Source organism: Hyaena hyaena, unplaced genomic scaffold (assembly GCF_003009895.1).
Source record: "Hyaena hyaena isolate Hyena2069 unplaced genomic scaffold, ASM300989v1 scaffold_428, whole genome shotgun sequence".
In the NCBI taxonomy this organism is placed as follows: domain Eukaryota; kingdom Metazoa; phylum Chordata; class Mammalia; order Carnivora; family Hyaenidae; genus Hyaena; species Hyaena hyaena.
The window spans coordinates 1,277,264-1,303,627 of record NW_024081062.1 but is presented as its reverse complement, the minus strand read 5'-3'; the positions used below and the strand labels follow the sequence as shown (position 1 = coordinate 1,303,627).

The 26,364-nt window shown below is 41.9% G+C and overlaps 1 protein-coding gene across 2 annotated transcripts in view; it reads left to right on the top strand.

Annotated features, from left to right (window-relative positions):
- The window catches only part of RNF130 (ring finger protein 130), a 137,291-nt gene extending 111,680 nt beyond the window's left edge, over nucleotides 1-25,611 (top strand). Inside the window, exon 8 of one of the 2 annotated variants that reach the window (XM_039252798.1) lies at nucleotides 23,966-25,611. In XM_039252798.1, the coding sequence (XP_039108729.1) occupies nucleotides 23,966-24,075 (110 nt within the window). In that variant the 3' untranslated portion in view covers nucleotides 24,076-25,611. The remainder of the gene's footprint in view (nucleotides 1-23,965) is intronic. The other variant, XM_039252796.1, reaches the window with a different exon arrangement.
- Nucleotides 25,612-26,364: the final 753 nt, after the last annotated feature.

Sequence of the window (26,364 nt, the reverse complement as noted above, 5' to 3'; positions counted from 1 at the left end):
TAGACCACATCTTGTTTGTCCTGTGATAGACATTTAGGTTGTTTCTACCTTTTGTACAGGTTTCTGAAAAGAACGAAAAGTTGTCTCGGGTCTGTCCCTGGGAGTGGAATTGCTGGGTCATATGGCAACTCTAGAACTTGTTGAAAAACTGCCAGCCTGTTATCCACAGCAGTGGATAACCCACCAGCGGTGTACAAGTGTTCTAATTTCTCTATATCCTCACTAGCACTTATTACTATTATTATTATTATTATGCTTTTTAAATATTTTAGCCATTTCTAGTGGGTACAAAATGGCATCTTGTTATTTGTATTTTGACTTGCTTTTGATTTGCATTTCCCTAATGACTGCTGGTGTCGGGCAGCTTTTCATGTGCTGGTTGACCACTTAAATGTCTTTAGAGAAAGGTCTGTTTGAGTCTTTTGCCCATTTTTTTCCCAGTTGGATTGTCTTTTTGTGGTTAAGTTGTAAGAGCTCTTTATGTATTCCAGATTATCAGGCTCTTATCATATCTGTGATTTGCAAATATTTTATCCTATTGTTCACTTTCTTAATAGTATCTTTCAAAGTATAGGTGTTTCATTTTGATGGGGTCCAATTTGTCCAGCTTTTTCTTTGGTTTGTGTTTTAGGTATCATACCTGTGAAATCACTGCCTAATTCAAGATGACAAAAATTTAACAAAAGTCTTATAGTTTAGTTCTTATATTTGGGTCTTTGACCCATTTCAAGTTAAAATTTATCTTTTGTGTGAGGTAGGGGTCCAACTTCATTCTTTCACATGTGGCTATCCATTTGTACCAGTACCATTTGTTGTAAAAAAATTATTCTTTCCCCTATGGAGTGGTCTTGGTACCCTTATCAAAAAGCAGTTAAGCATAATATATGAGTTTATGTCTGGACTCTCAGTTCTGTTCCATTGGTCTCCATTTCTGTCCTTGTGTCAGTATCACATGATAGTGATTGCTGTTGTTTTGTACGAAGTGTTTTTGTGTGTGTGGGGCGGGGGGAGTTAGTCTCCTTATTTTTTTTTAAATAGTTTATTGTCAAGTTGGTTTCCATATAACACCCAGTGCTCATTCCCACAAGTCCCCTCCTCCATGCCCATCACCCCCCTTCCCCCCCCACCCCCATCAGCCCTCAGTTTGTTCTCGGCATTCAAGAGTCTCTCATGGTTTGCCTCCCTCCCTCTCCCCCACTATTTCCCCCTTCTTCTCCCCCACGGTCCTCCGCTAAGTTCCTCCTAATCATCCTATATGTGCAAACATATGGTATCTGTCCTTCTCTGCCTGTTGTACTGTTTTAAATTGGGAAGTGTGAGTCCTCCAACTTTGTTCTTTTTCAAGGTTGTTTTGGCTCTCCAAGGCCCCTTGCATTTCCATATGAATCTTAGGATCAGTTTCTCAATCTCTGCAAAAATGCCAACTGAGATTTTGATCAGAATTACACTAAATCTGCAGATTGTTTTAGGTAGTAGTGTCATCCCACCAATATTGTCTTTTAATCCATGAAGAGAGGATGTCTTTCTATTTATTTAATTTCTATAGAAACATGATGGATTTTTGTACATTGATTTTTTTTTCTTGCAACCTTGTTGAACTCATTTACTGGCTCTAATAGTCTTTTAGTGGATGCCTTAGGATTTTCTTTATAAGAGGTCATGTCATCTGCAAATAAAGATAATTTAACATTCTTTCTGGTCTGAATGCATTTTACTTCATTATCTTGCTTAATTGTCCCTGGCTAGCCCCTCCATTAGTGGAAATGTTGAATAGAAGTGGTGCAAGCAGACAACCATGTGTTGTTCCATATCTGGGGGGGAAAGTTTTCAGACTATCACCACTGAGTTTGATGTTAGCTGTGGAATTGTCATAGATGCCCTTTATCGGGTTGAAAAAGTTCCTTTCTATTTCTAGCTTGTTGAGTGTTTTTATCATGAGTTTTGGATTTTGTCAAATGCTTTTTCTATGCCTATTGTGATAATTGTATAGGTTTTGTCCTTTTTTGCATTAATAGGATATATTACATTGATCAATTTTCATATGTTGAGCCAACCTTGCCTTCTTGGGATAAATCCCCAGGCAAGTGGTCACAATAGGATTATGTTTTTATATGTTGCAGAATTTACTTTGGTGGTATTTGCTGAGAATTTATACCTCTGTATTCTTAAGAGGTATTGATCTATAATTGTCTTGTGATCTCTTTCTCTGGCTTTAATATCTATACTGCTGACCTCATGTAATGATTTATGAAGTGTTTCCTCCTCCGCTGTTTTTTGAGAGTTTAAGAAGGATTGATGATGGGGCGCCTGGGTGGCTTAGTCGGTTAAGCATCCGACTTTCGCTTAGGTCATGATCTCGCGGTTCGTGGGTTCGAGCCCCGCGTCTGGCTCTGTGCTGACTGCCAGCTCAGAGCCTGGAGCCTATTTCAGAGTCTGTATCTCCCTCTCTCTCTGACCCTCCCCTGCTCACGCTGTCTCTCTCTCTCTCTCCTAGAAATAAATAAAAAAATATTTAAAAAAAAAAGGATTGATGATAATTTTCATTTGTTTAGTAAAACTCACCAGTGAAGCCATCTGGCTCTGAACTTTTCCTTATGGGAAGTTTTTTGATTACTGGCTCACTGTCTTTACTTGTTATGGGTCTTTTCTATTTCTGGTTAAGTCAGTTCCTACAGTCGCATCTCTGTAGGAATTTGTCCATTTCATCAGTGTTATTTTACTCATTGGCATATGAGATTGTCTGTAAGGTTCCCTTGTATCCTTTTTTATTCCTGCAATGTTGGTAGTAACATCCCCTCTTTAATATCTAATTTTAGTAACTTGAGTTTTCCTTTCTTTTTGGCCTGGTCAATCTAGCTAAAGGTTTACAAATTTTGACCTTGTCAGAGAACTTACTTTTGATTTCATTAATTTGCCTATTTCATTAATTTTTACTCAGATCTTTGTTATTTTCTGTTTCTGCTTGGTTTGGACCTAGTTTTTTCTTTCTCTTTTTTTCTCTCTTAAAGTGGAAAAACTTCAGATCTTTCTTCTTTATTAATGTAATTATTTACAGCTATAAGTTTTCATTTAAGCACAATTTTGCTCATCCATAGGATTTGGTATGTTCTGGTTTTTATATCATTTATCCCAGATTTTTTTTTCTAGTTTCCCTGTGATTTCCCTTTTGACTCATTGGTTTTTTAGGGGAGTATGTTTTTTAAATACCAGATATTTGTGAATTACCCAAATTTTCTTCTCTTAATAGATTTCTAATTTCATTACATTGTGGTTGGGAACATACTTTGTATGATTTCAGTCATTTTAAATATATTGAGGCTTATTTTATGACCTAACAAATGGTCTATCTTGGAGAATGTTCCATATTCACTTGAGAAGAATATATATTCTGCTATAGGGTGGGGTGCTCCATAGATATCTGTTAGGTCTAGTTGTTTAATAGTGTTGTTCAGATCTTCTTGTTCCTCTTTTATCTTCAATCTAGCTATTCTGTTATTGAAAGTGGAGTATTGAAGATTCCAGTGATTATTGTTGAATTGTCAGTTTCTCCCTTCAACTGTGTCAGTTTTTGCTGTATGTATTCTGGGGCTCTCTTGTTAGGTGCATGAGTAGTTAAAGGATTTCTAGAAGCTGCAGAGGTTATTTATTACATCCTATCCCTTGAGATTCACTGGCTCAGTGGCTCTTCTCATACTTTCAGCAGACTCTGTATGCTAGAGAATTTACCTGAGTGTTTGACCTTATTCTCTAGAGCAGGCTGTGTTGAGGCTGGCTTCTTCCTCAATACCTACAAAATAATTTTTTCTTTTAGTAGTATTTTCATAAATTAGTAGGAAATACTCCTCTCCACCTCACTTTATTCCAGTAAAAATTAACTTAGTTTGTTCCCTTTGCTCTCCTTCCTTTATGGTGAGATGTGATTTTCCTTAATAAGCAGGAGATGTAGGAGTGTTTAATGACAATGCTACTGTCTCTGTTAATGTGTTTTCACCCTCTTCACATTGCTTCAAGCCCTAGCAGAGGTCAAGACTTTTTGTAAATAGTAGGTGCCTTTCAGGGCCAAATACAGAATTGTTACAAGAGCTAAGAAATGAAATGAGTGAATTAACAGGATGGAGCTTTCCATCAGTCTTAGGGAAGATTTGTCATCAGCCATTGCAATTTGAACCTACCATTTTATGGCTTTGAAGTGTAACTGGCATCATTAAGTTTTTATGTTCCAACTAGTCATCATCTCTGTAACTCTGAAGGCAGTGTGTTGTGTTTGTGTGCACATGTTTGCCCATGTCATCCCCTATATGAGCTTTGGTTCCTTAGAACCAAAGTTTGAATAACGATCCAAAGGCAATTGCATATTTCTTCATAGTCCCAGCACTACCAACAGGGAAATCAGCTTTATGAATAGAAGCAGTGTATGAAGTTGAGTCATTTCTTGCTTAGTACTTTAAAAATTAGAAAATGACCAGAAATTACTCTGGAACAGGTTGCTATTTCAGTTTTAAGCCCTTCTTGGAAAACTTTGTTAATCCTTAAGACATAGGTTGTTTTTACTTTTTGTTTTCTACACATACCAAAGATAAAAAGTGTTTCTTAGGAGTTTTATTTCAAGGAAGACTCAGTGTTTATAACAGACAAAAGCGGCTAAGAATACAGTCTACAGTCCAAAGAGCATCCACAGGAAAGCAGCTCCCTAATCCTGCCTGATGGCTTCAGGCATTTATACCACTAAAACCCCATGGGATTAAATCTAATTTCTCTTCAACTGGCTAGATTGTAACTGTAGGCTTTTTAAATAGTTGAGAAAAGATCCTGACGGTTCTTTGACTTTTTATCTACAAAATATTCGATTATGTTAAATTCCTCATCAAGTCAGTTTAAGAATAGAACCTAATGGCAACAAATAGAACAGAGAATCCATTGAGATAGAAGCTACCATTCCAGATCTGTGCTGTGAAGCTGGGCTGGAGCAAACTAGCAGCTCCAGATCTCCTGGGGTGTGGCAGGCACCTGCTGAGTGGTGTACACACATGATTATCTTTATCTTGGCAATATCCCAATCAGAGAAGGGATAGTTCCTTTCCTCTTCTGCAAATGAAGAGACTCAGAGAATATCCAGAAACTTGGCCGGAGATCGCTCACCTATTACCTGGCAGAGTCAGAAAGAAACTGAGATAGCCCAGGGGCAGTGTTCCTGACCTCCGGCCACCTCCCAACCCCGAGACCGTTGGAACAGCCTTTGTGAACGTGTGCATGGTACTCACTCAAGGAATTCTAAGGTTCAGGGAAGAAGCAGGGCCGTGAACAGAGGGAATTATTTGAGGGTGAGCTAGTGCATGCACACACGTTCTCTTTCTGTATACCTGTGTGTATACACACACTCTAAAGTTGATGATTAATCACAATAATAGCCAACATCTAGTGCTTCTATATGGTAGGCACTCTCTTAAGCATTTCACACATTAACTCGTTTAATCCTTGCAACAACCCTTTTGTTAACCCCTATTTTACAGACAAGGAAACAAGTTTGGAGAACTCCAATAACTTACCAAGGTTGTGTTCTTAAACCCCATTCTGTTTTGCCCCTCAGAGAAGCTCAGCAAGTGGCAGGGCAGGTCATGGGGCATCCTGACCACGGGCCCTTTGCACAATGCTCAGTGGTAGGAAGGGCTGAGAAGTGTGACAGCTGAGGTCAAGGACACAAACAGGTGAGAGAGGTGGGGCTTTTCCAATGGGCAGCTGTATGGAGGCTCACGCATTTTGGAAAATGTGAATTTGATGCAGACTGGCACCTAAAATTTTAAATAATAGGGTCACTAAAGAGAGTAGGTAGAGGTGCCGGCTTAGCAGAACCTGCTTTAGCAAACAAGCCAGCAGGCAAGAAATAGGCTGGAAACCATAGGGCCAATGATGATGAGAAGATTCTAGAAGCCCATGGGTAAGGAGATATCTAGGGAGAATTCACCCAGCACAGGAGAGCACCTGTACCCGTACAGGAGCCCTGCACCAGTGTATCAGCAGACAGCTGGCGGCAGGAAGGTGGGGAAGGGGGGCACTGTCTTTACTAAAGTGTTGAAAAGGCAGGAAGAGGTCACAAGAGCCAGGGTGGCCACCAAACCCAAGTGCAGGCTGAGGAGAAGGAGGGGTAAAAGCACGCCCAGGTGTTGAAAAGATGCCCAGGATGGGTGTGCAGAATTGGTGGCAACAACCTGGCCAGTCACTGAGGGGGGCTCCAGGAAACTAAAGAGAAATCAGTAAATCTGCAAAACAAATATAGAGTTCCCTTACTCTTGTTTCCTTTACCTTCAAGCTTTTCATAAAAGTTCCTTTTGAGGAAAGCATATGTTGGTCTTGTCTGGTTCTCTTACCCTCAGTCTCTGCCCTCGGCCTCAAGATGGCGCCCTTTCCTGCGGAGGCCACCCCTAAGCTCAGGGTGTAGAGGCAGATGTAGGGCCCTCAGCCCGAGGTGACCCTGATCTGACCCCTCCTTTCGGAAGGCTTCTTTTCCTCATCACCACACACCGCACACCACACACGGCTGAAACAAGAGCGGCCTAGACAGGTGGAAGGTGAAGGGTCTTTCAGAATTCAAATGCATGATTTACTTTTCGTCAGACCCAGAAAGGCCAAGTTTGCAGCACCTAGCTTCTGGTGACCCGTGTATCCTAACTACAGTAGAGGGGAGCTGCATCTCAGGGGTTGGGAGGTTTATAGAGGCGAAAACGAAAGCATAGTACAAATGACATTTGAAAAATCACTCAGATGACAGCGCAGTGCCGACACGTGGGACGAGAAACCGCAAATAACTGCGGGAACGTCAGAGTCTTGTCACCTCGGGGCAGACGCTCCTGCTGCGGAGCAGCAGGCAGAGTCCCCCGCACTCTTCAAACGGCATTTACTGCTGACAGGCCTAAGTGCCCTTGGCACTCGGGCTCCCACGTGGCACTGGGCTTCGGGCTGGAGTCCGCCTCAGCTGGGAGTCCACACAGACAGCCCGGGACAGTGAGGAGGTTCACAGCCGTGGCGCACGGAGAACGGAGCTTCCGGTGGAGGCCCGGCGCTGCTACGCTCAGGGCAAAAGCGGAATCTCAGTTGCCTGTCTGCGTTGCCTCACCGACTCTGCTAGCCGGATGACGGAAACACACAAAGCAGGCAACTCCTGGGCGGTGAGACTGACGCGATCGGCACCGCGTTCCAAGCGGTTGGGCAGCTGGGCGGTGAACCTGGGCTGGCCCGCCTCCTGGCCGGGTCAGTCATGTCGCTGCCTCCAGCCGCAACGCCTTGCCCGAGGAGTACAGGTCACAGCAGCAGCCACACAGAGCCGGGAGAGTAAGAACGGGGTTCATGCGAGCGCCTGGCACTTAGTGTCCCCCAGCAATATCTGTCGCCTCCTTCCTTGTGTGAAAAGCACTGATCCCTAAAAAGCGCCTCCCGGTGGTGACAAAGGGAGAGCCTTGCGCAGGCATCCTCCAGCCCGGGGAGGGCCCCGCCGAGGTCTCGGGACTAGTGGTCTTTTGTTCGCTGTTTGGGTCCACCAGGCACCCCTGCCTTTCCCCTCCTGTTCAGCCCGCACACACTCCTCTTCCCGGAGGCTACAGAGGTCCCAGGTCCAGAGGAGAACTTCCGCAGCCTTTTGAAAAGACCTTTTGAAAAGACTCTTGGAAAGGCTGTCTTGCCTCAAGCACCAGTTCCTGTTTTAGAAGAAGAAAGCTTTATGTGAAAATTCTAGTCATTTATCACTTTCAGTAGGCTGCAGTCACCGTTAAGCCTAAGGCATAGTGATAAAACAAAGCTTCCGCCACTTAGGAGCAAATATATCTGCCTGATCTGGAGATAGGCCTGCAGCCAGAGGAGTGGGCTAGAGATGATAGCACAAGGACCCTCGGGAGGGGGCTAGGAGACACCCCGCCCCCCCCAGCCTCACTCCAAGGGAATTCTTGATGTCTCAGGATAAAGATTTGAACGTTGTCTAATTTCTTTAAGAAGGTGCAAGGTATGGTTTTGTAGATTTTACTGTAACATTAATTATAGGAACATAAGGAGGTTTCCGTAGTGAGAGTAATCCTTATAATTTGCCAGGTGCTTCAGTTATCAGGCTGGTCTGTTGCTAATAGCTCTGAGGGTTGACGGAAACTTGTCTGTCTTCACTGGTGTAATCTTTTTGAAATTTCTGGAAAAGAAAGAGAAGCAACATTGTGGGAGTTTTTTTTTTAAATCAACATTGTTACAAACACCTTTGTAAAGTCCTTGGAAAAGTTTTGAATTTTAGTTGAATTTTGAGTGCATTAGAAAAAGCATACCTTCTCACTTACTATAGCCATTTCTTACACAGCAGAAAAAGACTTGAATGGTTGGGTGCCTGGGTGGCGCAGTTGGTTAAGTGTCCAATTTCAGCTCACCGCTTCGGATTCTGTGCCTCCCTCTCTGCCTCTCTCTCTCTCAAAAAATAAATAAATATTTTTAAAAACTTCAATTGATCAATAGGGTTGCATCTAGGGAATTTGAGTTTTATTAGTTAATTAAATATATCAACTAAATGTAATTAAATGTTAATTTTTTTTTGCAGTTTGATCATAACTACCATCCAAGGTATTTACGTGTTAAAAGTATAAAATTGTAGGGCACCTCAGTGATTCAGTCAGTTAAGCATTGACTTTTGATTTTGTCTCAGGTCATGATGTCACGGTTCATGGGATGGAACCCTGAGTCAGGCTTTGCGCTGAGCATGGAGCCTGTTTGGGACTTTATCTCTCCCTCTCTCTCTACACTCATTCTCTTTCTCTCTCTCAACATACATAAATAAACATTTAAGAGATAAAACTGAAAGATGCCTTTGCTTTGGATTCCGCTTTACCTGGATTCTACCTCTAGCTTTATGATTTTGAGGTAGTTATTTCATCTCTGAGCATCCGTTTTCCTCTCTCTAAAATAAGAATAACACATCTGTCTTGCAGTATTGTTGTGAAATTATATAAGAATTAAAAAATTTTTCCCCCTTCAACCCTTTTTCTTGTACTTAAAAATCATCTTAAATTATTTCCTGAATAATATGCAAACGGTAAAAAAAAAGTCAAAATAGTACAAAAAGGTATAAGGTGAAGGTACATCTCCCTGATGTGGTCCCCGGGCTTCTCCCAGCAATCTGTGTTGCCTAGGTATTTCATGTGCACTTGCAGAGAGATTTTGTGCATATACGTGCATATTTTTTCATACACACCTTTATAATTGTTAGCATAATATACACATCATCCTTCCCCAACAAAACCTCTTCTGCACATAGTTTTAGAACAAGTTACCAATTGGTCACTGATCTTATTAAATTTCCTTTAGCCCAAAGGTTAAAAAACAAAAAAAAGATATTGTTCAGGCTTTCTGCCAAACAGAAGAGTCCCTACCTCATATCTACAGAAGAGGGCTGCAGAGGACAGTGGGAATATGGTTATCCACAGCAACAAATGAGCACCGGGTATTTTTTTCTTTTTTAATGTTTGTTTATTGTAGAGAGATAGACATACAGTGTAAGCAGGAGAGGCGCAGAGAGAGACACACACACAGAATGTGAACCAGGCTCCATGCTCCAAGCTGTCAGCAGAGAGCCTGACGTGGGGCTTGAACTCACAAACCGTGAGATCATGACCTGAGCCGAAGTCAGACACTTAACCAACTGAGCCATCCAGGCACCCCTAGCATCAGGTATTTTAAGAATAAATGTAACATCATTGAAGAAAACTTTATACCATTTAAGTCCAGAAATCTATATAGACTTCACACTGTCACAGGATGTTCTAACAGTTACATTTGTAAGCAATTAGAACTTGTGCTTTTGTGATTGCTTCCTGTCTTCATCTTAACCTTGCAAGTTTCTCCTAAATGGCTCTACTGCACAATTTTCTGTTCCCTTTTTGCAACTGCATCAATAATTCCCTTAAATTTGTCTAAAATTTCTTCTCACAAAAGCTTGCAGTTTCAAAGCATTTTGAAATGCTTTGACAGGCTTCCATTTGCTCTTTGCTAGAATGGAATCAGAAGGGGGCGCCTGGGTGGTTCAGTCTGTTAAGCGTCCGACTTCAGCTCAGGTCATGATCTTGCGGTTCATGGGTTTGAGCGCCGCATTGGGCTCTATGCTGACAGCTCAGCCTGGAGCTTGCTTCAGATTCTGTCTCCCTCTCTCTCTCTCTGCCCCTCCACTGCTCATGCTCATCCTCTGTCTCTGTCTCTGTCTCTCAAAATAAATAAACATTAAGAAATAAAAAAAAAAAAAAAAGAATGGAATCAGAAAACATGTACTTAACACCGTTTGAGACCAAGAATATAGGAAGCAATAGGTGTGCCAGAAAAGAATATTGGACCCTAGGGGCGCCTGGGTGGCTTAGTCGGTTAAGCGTCCGACTTTCGCTTAGGTCATGATCTCGCAGTTCGTGGGTTCGAACCCCGCGTCGGGCTCTGTGCTGACTGCCAGCTCAGAGCCTGGAGCCTGTTTCAGTCTGTGACTCCCTCTCTCTCTGACCCTCCCCTGCTCACACTGTCTCTCTCTCTCTCTCTCCTAGAAATAATTAAAACATTTAAAAAACAACAACAACAACAAGAATATCGGACCCTAATTTTCTTCTTGCCCAGCATTTAGAGATTATTCTGCATTGGTGCCTATGGATCTGTCTGCCTCATTCCCTTCAATATTGGCAGATGCGTTTTATATTGAATCAGTTCTCAATTGATGGACATTTCAATTGTTTTAAGTCTTTATAATCTTTACAAAGACCGTATAACTACCAAAACCAATGATACACAGAAATAGCAATTGGTGGTTAATTTCTAGCTTCTTTCCTGTTTCCTTTTTCAAGTTTATATACCATTTTTTAGTAATCTCTACACTCAGTGTGGGGCTCAACCTCATGACCAAGAGTCACATGTTCTTCCGACTGAGCCAGTCAAGCGCCCCTCTTGTCTGTTTCTTAGTGCAAAATCCCTCTTTATGTCATGCTAGGGGAGTTCTGAGTTAAAACTATCTGGACACAATTAGTGATGTGATCGGGGTAGTATGTATCCTAATCACTTCAATTCTATGGAGTATTTGCTAGCATAATATGAAAAGACAGATAAAATACATCTGAATTGTACCCATAAATTTATGGTCTAATTAGGGAAGAAAGACATAAAACAACAAATAGGACACCATAATAATCAAAGTACTGGGGCTCCTGGGTGGCTCAGTCAGTTAAGCATCTGACTTCAGCCCAGGTCATGATCTTATGGTTCATGAGTTCAAGCCCCATGTTGGCTCTGTGCTGACAGCTCAAAGCCTGGAGCCTGCTTCAAATTCTATGTCTCCCTCTCTCTCTGACCCTTTCCCACTCACTGTCTGTCTGTCTCTCTCTCTCTCAAAAATAAACATTAAAAGTTTTTGGAAAAAAAATAAAGTACTTACATTTTTCAGGGAATTATAAAATCTCTTTTATTTTTTACTGGCATTAATCAATTTAAGGATTCTGAAGAAAACTTTTGAAAGACTTTAAGCCACATGAATGGGGGCTCTGAGCCATCGATAATAAGTTGGTCACATTCTGCTTCTGGTAATGTTATACTAGCTTGTTGTAGTTCACACATCATACCAAGCACCAACAGAGAATCAGGAGAAAGCATATTTTTTAACATTCTGTCTTAAGACGTTGAAGAGCTATTAATGTGGCGAGAGTTTGAGGAGCCAAGAGCACAGAGGAAAGGGAAGTACGGTGATACGAACCCAATGTTCAACACTACTTTTCTTTTTGAGGCATTTGCCAATTCATAAACAATGGCTGAGAAGTGACCAGAATGTGGGGGTGAATGACTGAGGAGGCTCAGGTAGTCTTGTCTTATTGGACTTGTAAGACAGTAAACTTGGAGGTCAGAGCCCACCAAGAACAATGAGCCCTGTTAAGCACCCTAGGCTTTCCACCAGGATCCCCAAAAGCCTATACCCTTGAACTAGATAGAGGTTGAACCAGAATTTGACTAACCTTCTCAAAGACTGAAGCCTAACTTTGAATCTGCTTAATTTCTAATTGGATTGAAGGATATGCCCATAGCCTAAAGCTGATATGTCCCTTCCCAATAGAAAATCTTCCAGAGGAGAATACCACCAGCAACAGCCTCAGATGATCTCTGCAGTTTTCATATGTACTGTCCAACAAGCCATCAAAAATACAGATATACCAGAAGACCAAACACCCAACAAACAGGAAAAACAAAGAATAGTAGATCCATAGAAATACAAATGTCAGAAATACCATAGACTTTAAAATAACTTCAGTTATATTCAGGAAACTGATTAACAGGATGGATAATTTCAGAAATAAATGGAAGCAGCAAAAAAGGGAAAAAAAAGTAAATGGAATGTGAGGACAGAAAGTAGCAATGCCATAGATGGTTTAACATCAACTTAAATATCACTGAAGAAAGGATTTGTGAACTGGAAAACAGTTCAGGAGAAAATATTCAATCTGAAGCCCTAAAGGAAAAAGAGAAGGAAAATAACAAAAATAGGTCACAAGAGAATTTAGATGATGATGAAAAAGAATCTAACATACATGTAATTCAGGAAGGAAATTCTATGACAGGAAAGGAGATAGATTGAGGCAGAAGCAATATTTGAAGAGAATATGGCTGAGAATTTTCCAAAACTGACAAAAGACATCAAACCACAAATTCAAGGAAAACACTCCAAGATATGTCATAGTAAAACTCAAAAGAGAAAAAGAAAAAAGAAAAAACTTCAAAGCAATTAGGGGAAAAGATACATTACTTCTTTCTGATTGAGAAGAAATTCACAGAACATAAAGTTAACCACGTTAAAGTTAACTTTAAAGTGAATAATGGCACTTAGTACATTCACAGTGTTGTATAACGACCACCTCTATCCAGTTCTAAAAAGCTTTTATCACCCCAAAAAGTAAACCCCTGCCCATTAAATAGTCACTCCTCATTCCACCCTTCCCTCCAGCCCCTGGAAAATACTTATCTGTGTTCCATCTGTGGATATACCTATATAGTCCTATGTAAATGGATTCATACAAATTATGTAAACTTTCGTCTTCTTTCACTTAGCGTGATGTTTTCAAGGATCATCCACATTGTGGCATGTGCTTCATCCTTTTTATGGCTTTTTATGGCTAATAGTTCATTGTGCATATGTGTGTGTGTGTGTACATACATACACTATAATTTGTCTACTCATCCATTGATGGACATTTGAGCCGCTTCCACCTTTTGGCTGTTGTGAATAATGCTCCTCTGAACTGGTGTCCAAGAATCTGTTTGCATCTCTCTCTTCAGTTCTTTTAGGGATATCCCTGGGTTTGGAATTTCTGGGTCCTGTGGCAACCATTCCCACCAGCAGTGTACAAGGGCTCCAGTGTCTCTGCATCTTCACCAACACTTGCTATTTTCTTAAAAAAAAAAAAAAAAAAAAAGACATGTCAAGGCTCTGGCCTTGATCTCAGGGTCATGGGTTCAGAATGCATGCTGGGTTTCCTGCTGGGATCTATCCTGGGCATGAAGCCTACGTTAAAAAAAAAAAAAAAGAGAAAGTAAAAAGTTTTTAATTTTGATTGAGTCCAATTTGTCTATTTTCTCTGGTAGCTTGTGCCTTAGGTGTCATGTCTAAGAAACGGCTGCTTACTTCAAGGTCACAAAAACTTTCAACGTTAATTCTTATATTTAGGTGTTTGACCCATTTTGGGCTAATATTTGTGTATTAGTGTGAAGTAAGGGTCCAACTTCATTCTTTTACATGTGGAGATTTATTTGTCCCAGTATTGTTCATTGAAGAAATTATTCTTTCCCCCATTGAAGGGTCTTGGCACCCTTGTTAAAATCAGTTAAACATAATATATGAGCAGAGGTGCCTGAGTGGCTCAGTCTGTTGAGTGTCCAACTTCGGCTCAGGTTATGGTATTGCAGTCCCTGAGTTCGAGCCCTGCATTAGGCTCTGAGCTGTCAGAGCCTGGAGGCTGCTTCCAATTCTGTGTGTGTGTGTCTCTCTCTCTGCCCCTCCCCACCTCGCACTCTGTGTGTGTGTATGTGTGTGTGTGTGTGTGTGTATGTGTGTCTCTCTCAAAAATAAATAAACATTAAAAAAATTTTTTTAAAGACTTTAATAAATCAAAGTTACATGTTGTGATCAGGATAACAACTAAAAACAGTAGTAAAATAATCTAGCTGTCTTCCCTCTCTGCCCCTCTCCTGATTGTACTCTGTCTCTCTCTCTCTCAAAAATAAACATTAAAAAATTTTTTTAAAGATAAATAAGGAGGCAGGAATGTTGAAAGTAAAATGATAGAAAAATATAGATCATGTAAACATCAACCAAAGAAAATTGTTGTTGTATAAATATCAAACAAATGTGCCTTAAAAAGAGGGACATCTCATATGATGAAAGTTAATCCATGATGAAGAAAACCTTTCTAAATTTACATACCTATTATATATATATATGTATACATATATATATATAGGGAATATATATAAATGTAGGGAAATTTACACACATCTGTTTTTAACAAGTAATACTCATCAACGATCTAGATTTGAACAACACAATTAACAAAGATGTAATTGACATACATATATAGCGCTTATCAACTACAAGATATATATTACTTTGAAGTGCATATAAATCACTTACTAAAATAGACCATGTATTGGGTGATAAAGCAAATTTCAATAAACATATAAGAATTGAAATCATACAGAGTATGTTTTCTGACCAGTGGAACTAAGTTAAAAATCAATAATGAGAGGTGCCTGGGTGGCTCAGTCGGTTGAGCTTCCAACTTCAGCTCAGGTCATGATCTTGTAGTTCATGGATTCGAGCCCCATGTCAGGCTCTATGCTGACAGCTAGCTCAGAGCCTGGAGCCTGTTTTGGATTCTGTGTCTCCCTCTTTCTCTGACCCTCCCCTGTTCCCTCTCTCTCTCTCTCTCTCTCTCAGAAATAAATAAAAAACATAAAAGTTAAATAAAATAAAAATTAGTAATGAAATGATAATTAGAATGATCCCTAGATCAATTAGAATGATCCCTAGAACACCCTAGATGTTTGGATTCAAGTAATATACTTTTTTTTAAGATTTTATTTTTTTAAATCTCTGCACACAATGTGAGGCTCAAACCCACAACCCAAGGTCAAGAGATGTATGCTTTACCAACTGAACAGGCCGAGCATCCCTCAATTAATATATTCACAACAATAAAACTAAATTATTAAAGGGTATTTATGACTTTATGTTAGTAAATTCTGAAATTTAAATGAAATAGACAAATACCCTCAAAAAATGCAAAGTACCAAAATTGACACAAGAAGAAATAGGAAATCTGAAATCTGTATCTAGGCAAAAATTAAATCAATAGTTTAAATCTTCCCCCAGAGAAAAGCTCTAGGCTTACATGGTGTCAGTGCCGAATTTTCTCTAACGTTTCAGGAAGAAATGACACCAATCTTACACAAATTTGTCCAGAGAAGAGAAAAAGAAGAAAACTTCCCCAGACTTTCATTGAGACTAGTATATCGTTACTACCAAATGATAAAAAAGGGTATTACAAAAAAAAGGAAAATTACAGGTTAATTTCTTTTGTGATTACACATGCAAATACACTAAAAATATTAGCTCAGTGAATCTGACAATATATAAATAGGAAAAAATTGGAACCTAGTTGTATTTTTAAAAACTGCAAAGTTAGGAGACCTTGGGTGGCTTAGTTGGTTGAGCATCTGACTCTTGATTTTTGCTCAGATCATAATCTCACTGTTCATGAGTTCAAGCCCCGTGCCAAGCTCAGTGCTGACAGTACAGAACCTGTTTGGGATTCTCCCTCTCTCCCTCTCTCTCTCTCTCTGAACCCCCCCCCCCACCAAAAAATGAATAAACTTAAAAAAAATTTTTAAACTGCAAGGTTGAAAATCAGGATGATTTAACACATTAACAGAATAAAAGTGGAAAGTCATGTTTAATAGATATAAACAAAGCACTTCTTAAAATTCAACATCCATTCCTAATTTTAAAAGAACATTTAGGGCACCTGACTGGCACAGTCAGAAGAGCATATCTCAGGGTTGTGAGTTCAAGCCTCACTTTGGGTGTAGAGATTACTTAGAATCAGAAAGAAAGAAAAGGAAGGAAGGGATAGAGGAAGGTAGAGAGAGAGGGAGGGACAAAAGAAGAAAGAACATTCAGCTATCTAGAAAAAGAAGAGCACGTCCTTAATCTAATAATGTGTATTTTCAAAACTACAGCAAGTATCATATTTGATGATGAAAAATTAAAAGCTTTTCCCTGGGGCGCCTGGGTGGCTCAGTCAGTTCAGCATCCAGCTTCAGCTCAGGTCATGTTTGAGCCCAACTTAGGGCTCTGTGCTGACAGGTCAGAGCCTGGGGCCTTCTTTGGATTCTGTGTCTCCCTCTCTCCTGCACTCTCACAATCTGTCTCTCTCTCTCTCTCTCAAAAATAAACATTTAAAGAAAAAAAACCTTTCCCTAAGATTGGAAGCCAGGATACCTGTTGTAACAATCTCTCTTAATATCTATTAGCAGTGTTAGCCATTATGATAAGGCGACAAAAAATATTAAAAATGTAACAATCCAAAGGAAGAAATGAAACTGTCACTACTTACAGACATAGTAGTACATATAGAAAATCCAAAAGATTCCACAAATAAAGTCTTAAAATGGTAAGTAAGTTTAGCAGGGTTAATTTTCCTTCTGTATACCAACAATAAGCAATTAAAATGAAATTTTTAAAAAGATACCATTTACCACGGCATCAAATAAACATCAAATACTGATGAATAAATCTGAAAGAAAATGTGTAAGCCTTCTACAGAAAAAAAGCATTAAGCATCATAGAGAAAAATAAATGAAGATACCAGGTTGGCAGTATGTAAGACTCAATATTTTAAAGATGTTAATTCTCCCCAAATTGATCTATAGATTCACTGTAATTTTTTGAAGTTTATTTATTTATTTTGAGAGAGAGGGAGAGAGCATGTGTGCCAGCTGGGAAGGGACAGAGGGAGTGGGAGAGGGAGAATCCCAAGCAGGCTCTGCGTGGGGCTTGATCTCAGGATACGATATCATGACCTGATGAGCAAGAGTCCATTGCTTAGCCAACTGAGCCACCCAGGTGTCCCTAGATTCACTGCAGTTTTAATCAGATCCCAGTAGAGGGGTGTGTGTGTGTGTGTGTGTAACTTCACAAGCTTATTTATAAAATTTATGTGGAAATGAAAAAAGCCAAGAATAACAAGACAATCTTAAAGAATGACAAAGTGGGAGGACTTTTGGAACTGATATTAAGACTTTATAATGATGTGGTAATTAAGGCTGAGTTATTGATGCAAGGATGGGCAAATAGCTTAGTAGAACAGCATATAGTCCCAAAGAACCATGCATTTTATGGACACTTGATTCACATCAAAGGTAGCACCATATATCAGTAGAGATAAGAGCAGGCTTTTCAATAAATGGTCAACTGAACATCTATAAAGAAAGAAATGGATCTTGATTCCAGCTTCACAGCACACTCAAAAATTAATTTGAAATGGAGCATAGACCTAAGTGTGAAAGGCAAAACAATGAAGCTTCTAAACAATAAAATAGAATATCTTCAAAACCTTGGGATAGGCAAAGATCTCTTAAAGGGGACTCAAAAAGCCATAAAACAAAAGCTAAATTGGTCCACACTAAAAGGAAGAAATTCTGTTAGTCAAAATACATTATTTTGGAAGAAGACACCTGCACTACTTATATCTGACAATGGACATCTATTCAGAAAAAAAAAAAAAAAAGACCAACTACCTGATGGGGAAATGAGCAAAATAAACATACAAGCATTCTGCACAGCAAAGGAAACCGTCAACAAAGTGAAAGGTGACCTACTAGAGACCTCAGGAAGATGATAGAGGAGGAAGGCCCTGAGCTCACCCCTCGTGGACAGGTCCAGGCACTGACAGAACAGTTCCTCCACAGATAAAGATGTGAAAAGGTCCCACCTTTCACAGGTGGAGGGACAGAGCCTGGGTAGGGAGCCGGACTCCCAGCAGAGCAAGCCACAAGCAAGAGGAATATGACAGGCATGGAGGTCCTCCCTGAAGATTGAGGGGATCACGCCCCACATCTGGCACCCCTGGGTCTGAGGACCCACACTGGGAACATGAGCCCCCATAACATGTGGCTATGAAAATCAGTGGAGACTCGGGGACCCCTGGGACGCCAGGACACCTGGAGGGCTATATGAATTTGAGACTCTGCTCTTAAAAGGCCAGTGTGATATATGCCCTAGCCCAAGACCCAGCACAGAGGCAGCACTTTGAAAAGCACCTGGGTTATACATGAGGATTTATTAACTATTTTTAGGGCCTGTGTGGGAGGGGCAGGGATCTGCAGGAATTTTCTTTGGGAGCAGAAGTGCTATTGGGCACCATTTTTCATGCCCTCCTTAGCCTAGCTAGCCAGACACTTGTGGGCACTCATTCTGACTTCCCACCTACCTTACAAGCACCACTCATCCCCACCTGGTTTTCACCTGTAGAGCTTCCCCATCCAACCCTCCTGCCCCAGCAAGCGCCCCTCCAAGGCAGATTTCACCCCACCACATCTGGCAGGCAGCCTCAGCTCAGACTAGGTCCTCCACAAGGACCACCACCACACCACAGCTGGTGAAGACCAGTGCCCCACCACCCCCAGCAAAGCAACTCCTGCCCCAAGAAGGGGAAAAGCCAGCCCCGCCCACCAGCACTGTCCCAGCAGCTGTGGCCCCGTCACTGAGCAAGCTGCACCCGGAGCTAATCACACCCACCACACACCTACAGCAGCTACCATTGACCTCTCAGTCAGCCACACTGGGAGCCAGACCTGCCCAGCAGTGTGCCCTCAGTAGTTGCAACCAGTCATTGCAGACAGCTGGGCTAAGGACCAGCTCTGCCCACCAGTGTGCTTGCAGCAGCTGCAGCCTCCCATGGCAGGGTGAGACCAGCCTCACCCATCAGTCCACCCACAGCAGTTGCAACTCAGCCACAATAGGAGGGTGCCCACAGCCAACCCACGGACATCCCAGAAGTGCCTGGCTCTGCTGACCAAGGAGATTGCACTATTGGGCACAATGGGATGCCTTTGACACAAGACCACTACTTTCAAGACCAAGAGACTTTGGCTGACCTACCTAAGACATAGAAACAAACACAAAGAATCAAACAAAATGAGGAAACAGAGGGATATGTTAAAAAAAAAAAAAAAGGCAAAACGTCAGAAAAAGAACTAAATGAAAATTAAAGGAACTAAATAGTCATAAAGGTTACCAAACTTGGGACATGAGTTGATGAACTCAGTGAGAACTTCAACAAAGGCATATTTTTTTCATATTTATTTATTTTGAGAGAAAGAGCATGAGCAGGGGAAGAGCATAGAAATGGGGGGGGGAGGTAGAGGAGAGAGAGAGAGAGAGAGAGAGAGAGAATATCCCAAGTTAGCTCCACACTATCAGCACGGAGACAGACGTAGGACTTGAACTCAAAACCATTGAGATCATGACCCAAGCCAAAATCAAAAGTTGAAGGCTTAACCGACTGAGCCACCCAGGTGCCCCAGGCATGGAAAATATTTTTCAAGTTGTGCCTGGGTGGCTTAGTCAGTTAAGCTTCTGACTTCTGCTCAGGCCACGATCTCATGGTTCATGAGTTCAAGCCCCACATCAGACTCTGTGCTGACAACTCAGAGCCAGGAGCCTGCTTCAGATTCTGTGTCTCCTTCTATCTCTCTGCCCCTGCCCCCCCTCTCAGAAATAAATAAACATTTAAAAAACTATTTTAATAGATTTTTTAAAAGGAACCATTAAGGGGTGCCTGGGTGGCTCAGTCAATTAAGCGTCCAACTTTGACTCAGGTCATGATCTCAAGATTTGTGGGCTCAAGCCCTACATCGTGCCCTGTGCTAACAGCACAGAGCTTGCTTGGGATCCTCCCTCTCTCTCTGCCCCTCCCCTGCTTGTACTCTCTCTGTCTCTCTCAAAATAAATAAATAAAAACTTTTTAAAAAAGGAACATCAAAGCTAAAGAACATAATAACTGAAATGAAAAATACACTAGACAGAATCAACAGCAGATTAGAGGATGCAGAAAATGGACCAGTGATTTGTTTGTGGAAAGCAACCAAGCTGAAAAGCAATAATAATAAAGAATTTTTAAAAATAAGGATAAGTTAAAGAACTCTGGGACAACATCAGGCATACTAACACCCACATTATAGGGTCCCAGAAGGAGAGGGTGGGTGCAGGAAACTTACTTAAAGAAATAATAGCTGAAGACTTTTTTAATGTTTATTTTTGAGAGGGAGGGAGAGTCAAGTTGGGGAGGGGCAGATAGAGACAGAAACACAGAATCCGAAGCAGGCTTTAGGATCTGAGCTGTCAGCCCAGAACCCAACACAGGGCTCAGTCCCACAAACCGTGAAATCATGACCTGAGTCAAAGTCAGATGCTTAACCAATTGAGCCATTCAGGCTCCCCTGAAGACTTTCTTAACTTGGGAAAGGAAACAGACATCCAAGTCCAGAAAGCAGAGAGCCCCAAACAAGCTGAAGCCGCTGAGGTCCGTGACAAGACACATAATAATTAAGATGTCAAAGATTAAAGAGAGAATTTTTAAAGCCGTAAAACCAAATATTTATGTACAAGGGGTCCCCCTAAGGCCATCAGTGGAATTTTCAGTAGAACTTTTGCAGGCCAGAAGGGAGTGGCATGACATATTCAAAGTCCTGAAAGGAAAAAACACGAAACAAACAAAAAAACCCTACAACCAAGAATACTCTACTTTATTTGGCAAAATTATCATTCAGACTTGGAGGAGATTTGAAAAGTTTCCCAAACAAACAAAAGTTAAAAGAGTTGATCATCACTATACTGGCCTTACAAGAAATGTTAAAGGGACTTTTTTTTAAGCAGAAAAGAAAAAGCCAGAATTAGAAGAAAATATGAAAGGAAAAAGAGTTCACTGGTAAAAGCAAACCTATAGTAAAAGTAGTAGGTCAGTCTCTTATAATGCTAGTATGAAGATCAAAGACGGAAGTAATATAATCAATTGTATCTCCAAAAATTATTTAAGAGACACACAGAATAGAAAGATGTATAAAATGTGACATCATGTATATCAAATGTGGAGTGGAAGGGAAACATGTAGTGCTTCTAGAATGTGTTCTAACATAAGTCACTGTCAATATAGACTATTATATATAGGATATTATATAGGAACGTCATGGTAATCATAAACCAAAAACTCATAACTGTTATACAAAAAATAGAGAAAGGATTCCAAACATAACATTAAGGAAAGTCGTCAATTCACAAGGGAGGAAAGTAAAAGAAGAAGAAGAAAGGAAAAGAGAAAAATTACAAAAAGAACTAGGAAACAATTGCAAAATGGCAATAAGTAGTTACCTATCAGCAATTGCTTTAAATATAAATGGACTAAAGTCCCACTCAAAAGGTGTAGGGTGACTGAATGGATAAAAAATGAGATCCATCTATATGCTGCCTACAAGAGACTCACTTTAGACCTAGAGATTCATATAATTACATCCAGACAGAAAAATCAAGAAGGAAACAGTGGCTTTGAACAACACATCAGACCAGATGTACTTAGCGGATATATAGAGAACATCCCATCCCAACAGAGCGGATACACATTCTTTTTAAGTGCAGATGGGACATTCTTCAGGATTGATCACATGTCAAGCCACAAAACAGACTCGATAAATTTGAAAAGATTGAAATCAGGGTACCTGGGTGGCTCAATCAGTCGAGCGTCTGACTTTTGATTTCCGCTCAAGACATGATCCCAGAGTCTTGGGATCCAGTCCTGCATTGGGCTCCTCACTGCGTGTGGAGCCTCCTTGGGATCCTTTCTTAATCCCTCTCTGCCCCTCTTCCCCACTCTGTCTCTCTCAAATAAAAAAAAAAAAAATTTAAAGTTAAAAAAATAAAATTTTTACAGTTCAATAATATGGAAACAACTCAATTTTTAAAATGGGCCAGAGATCTTAGCAAAACACTTCACTAAAGAAGATACACAGCTGGCTAATAGTATTAGTGCATGAGAGGATGCCCAGTTTCAGGGAAACACAAATTAGGAGTACAAGGAGATGCTCCCATGCTCCTACTTGAATGGCCAAAGTGTAAAAGATTGACCATCTTCAGTCCTGGTGAGGATGCGGAGGACCTGGAGCTGTCGTTTCCTGTGGGGGGAACATTCAACGGTATGAGCATTTTAGAAGAGTAAGCATACAGCCACACAAGTACTCCCGTCCTGGCTATCTACCCAGGAGAAAGGAAGTGTCCTCACTAAGTGTCCTCACTTAGACTTGCACACAGATGTTCATAGCAGCTTTGTTTGTTTGTTTTCATGAGAGACAGCATGAGCCAGGGAGGGACAGAAAGAGAGCATCCCAAGCAGGCTTCACCCCCAGCTCAGAACCGGACTTGGGACTCAATCTCATGAACCATGAGATCATGACCTGAGCTGAAATCAAGAGTCAGAGGCTCAACTGACTGAGCCATCCATGCGTCCCCATAACAGCGTTAGTTATTAGAGCCAATAAATAATGATACGATTCCACTTATATATAGTTCTGGAAAGATGCAGCTTAATCTGTGTTTACCTGAGGAGAGAGGTAGGGCAGGAAAAGGAGAAGAATCCGCACAGACACCAGGGAACTTTTGGGGGGTGACAGAGATGTCACCCTCTAGAATCTGGCCATGGTTTCATGGGTGTGTGCAAACTGTGCACTTGAAATACATGCATTTTGTCGTATGTCACGTAAACCTCAGGAAAGCTGTGCAAACAAATCAGTTGTTCAGAAGAGGAAATGTAAGCATGGCTTCGTTCTGAACCCGGAAATAGTCAAACAGTGTACATGCTGAATTTTTTTATCAAAATATCATTATACTGGGGAATGGAAAGTAGGGGCAGATGTGGTAGAGAGGAGGAGAGGGTGGAAATCCTCATCCTCCATAGTGGAGGCTCAGCAGATAAAGTCTACCGCTGAGAAAAAAAAATTAGGAAGGACCAGCTCAGGCATGTTGTTCAGACACATGGAGGTAAATGCCACAAGAATCTGGTTACAGTGGCTGTCTCTGAGAGAGGGGCACCAGAGATTATGGGCCTCAGTAACACGTGTGGAATTAGCTGTCTAAGCCATGGGAGGGTATAACTCTAATATAAATTAAAACTTTTTAATGCTTTAGCAGTGCCTTAAAGCCACAACCCCCAGTTTATCCAGCTGTAGAAGGAGCTGTTGTGTGATGTGCGCGTGCGTGTACACACACACACACACACACACACACACACCAAGCTCCACCCAGAACAGGTAGAAGGTACAGAGGGAGGCCTCTGGCCTGATGTGAGGCCCTGGGCAGAACAGAAACCATATTTTTAGCTGTGGTGTTCTCAAGAACACCAGGCAGTTTTGCTTTCAAAAGCTCCAGTAGGGGCGCCTGGGTGGCTCAGTTGGTTGGGTGACTGACTTCGGCTCAGGTCATGATCTCACAGTTTGTGGGTTTGAACCCCGCGTCGGGCTCTGTGCTGACACCTAGCTCAGAGCCTGGAGCCTGTTCCAGATTCTGTGTGTGTCTCTCTCTCTGACCCTCCCCTGCTCACGCTGTCTCTTTCTCTCTCAGAAATAAATAAACATTAAAAAAATTTTTTTTAATAAAGAAAAGTTCCAGTAGTTAATCTTGTAGGGACACAAACGTTGGGATTTACATGTTTCTAATGTGCTCAAGCTGAGGGTTGCCGAATCCTTTCCATTTCTCTCATGGTAAGAGCCCCAAATGGAGATCCTTGAGAAAATGTGATGCTTTGAAGATAATCGTCTACTTTTCTCCAAGCTATGTGGGAAGTGGAGGGCTGATGACCTATTAAGTCTGTGTTTCCTGTTCTTTTTCTAGGTGGTCACTTCTTTCATCGAAACTCCTTGTCTCCTCGGAGCCTGGTGTATGAAAGTGAATTCTCCACAATCGAGCCCTCTTTGGACATGTATGATGAGAACAAAACCTGATTTTTCTAAATGGGCTCTGGGGGGTCACCTCTTTTGTGATTTGATTTCTGATCACCTTTCTTATTTTGTATTCTTCTGTCAGCGTCCATTTTGGAAGAATGGCAGGGCTTTCCAAGCACAGGTTGGGGCTCAGGGTTAAACTGCAAGGTACCCCAAGGTGCAGCTTTGACCACAGTGTTGTTGACCAGGTGACCTCGGAGCACTAAACGCCCGCCCAAAGCTGGCCTGAGAACATGGGCCCCAACAAGCTTGGCTGTTCCCAGAGAAGAGCAGGGGCCCAGGGGTCAATGTTGCATTGCAAATGTGTCTCTGAATAATTACATGCATATTCTGTGTCAGGGTGACATCGGGGTTTTTTAAATACCTTTTGTGCTCCCCACTCACAGTGCATACTTAAGCTTGCAGGTGCCACTTCTCACTGACGTGGGGCACAAGTTGCCGCTACGTGGCCTGCTCTCTATCTTCCTGTCTCTTATCCTACTTTCTGTTGAGGAGCCTCTTGCCAGAGGTTCCTGAGAGAAAGGCTTGCCTTTCATCCCTCCCCAGAGACTGACCACCACCCAGCGCACCACGGTGCAGGGGGCGGTCTTGCCCATTGCTGTCTCCAGCCTCCCTCCTGAGAGCATGACACGGGGCCGAGTGTTTTTGTGACCACTGAAACCCTGAATGCCCCGACCCCGAGGCCTGTAGACTTGTCTGCTTGGTATCTGCTGAGGGGTGAGCAGAGGTCAACCCCGCGAGGCCAGCCTGGCAGTCTTCTCTGGGTGACCTTGGGATGGCGGCCAATGGGTGTGAAGCCCTGAACAACTCTGAGTGTTTTCCTGAGAAGATCAAGCCCCCTCCTTGCTGTTAGATGTAAGATGAGCACCCTTCTTCAGTCTTACTGGTCTGACCCAGTTGCCTCCCACCAGCCTTGGCATGAAGAAGACACAGGGACTTCTAGAAAAAGACATGGTGGCCAGCATGGCGGACATCAGGGACACACGTGCTCGCCCCACACGCCTAGGGATGATGTCGAGTTAACATCACGAGAAGCATGTGTCTGAAGTAATCCCAACACAGAACCACGAGAAGCAAATCTGTAAAACAAAATTGACGCCTCCTTTTTGCTCAAGGACACACTGTAGAGTAGCCTGTTTCTCTTATGGATGGGAGCTATACAGAGATGTAAATGTGTTCAGGTCCTTCGATCCTTCTTAACGAGAATTGGAAACTTCAGCCTCCATATGCTTAGATCTGGCAGCAAACCACTCAGACCTGTGACCCCCACCCCCGACACCCTGTGATTTTTATTGACTCCGTAAAACAGAAATTCTAGGTGAACACTTGTTATTTTTCCCTGTGCATCTGGCTTCTCCTCTAAGTGTCTGTTCTCGTCACTTGTTGCTAGGACGCCTCAAAATGCAGTTGCACCCCCGAGCAAAACCCCTCAGAGAACCAGGGTAGTGACGGCCATTGGGAGCCTCACCTCAGAGTGACCAGCGGCGTTCTGTCCATAATCATTTGAGGCTGGAACAGTGCGAGACTTTTAAGGTCTTAGCAGCTTTTTCTTTTTACCTTTACCCAAGGGCTTCTGTTTGTTTTGGGGTTTTTTTTTAATTGTCTTTGTACTATAAAAATATTTTTGATAAACAGCTTCCAGAGAGCACTGTTCAGAAAGACAGGCTTGCCCTGCTGGCTTCGTGGTGAGGGAGTGAGTCTCGAGGAGATTAGAACTCAGTGTGCCAGGCACACACCCAAGCTCGTGTTTGCTTTGGCTCATCCGACAGGGAAGATGGCTCAGTTCCGCCCGGGTTGTCCGCACCACGACCTTGTTTTCCTGCACCAGAACTGGGACCCCAGCAGGGCACTTGCTTCTCATTTGTACAGTCTCACAAAAGCGTAGACATTAAATTTCACGCAAGACATTCCTTTAATGGAAAGGAATGAAGTGACCTGAGAAGAAATTAAAAACTCGGGCCCCTAAAAAAAAATCTACCTATTAAAGCACATTTGAATTTCTGGCAAATCTAGGACACGCCTTCCCTGTCAAATAACCAAGGAGGCATTTCTTGCAGGGGAATTCACTCAGAATAGTACTCTGGGTCCCGGCTCGACATCTTTTCCCTAAAAATTGAGGCCACTTTCCTGCTCAGCGACAGAACGTCCTGCCTTTGTCGGGAGGGACAGTAACTTCTGTGTGGAGGCCGTGTCCTCCGGGAATAGCAATATTTGTCCCAAATAACAGCCTCTTTGCTGGCAGTGGTGCTGGAGACTTCTCTGCGAGGCCACGCCAGGGACCCCAGAGAG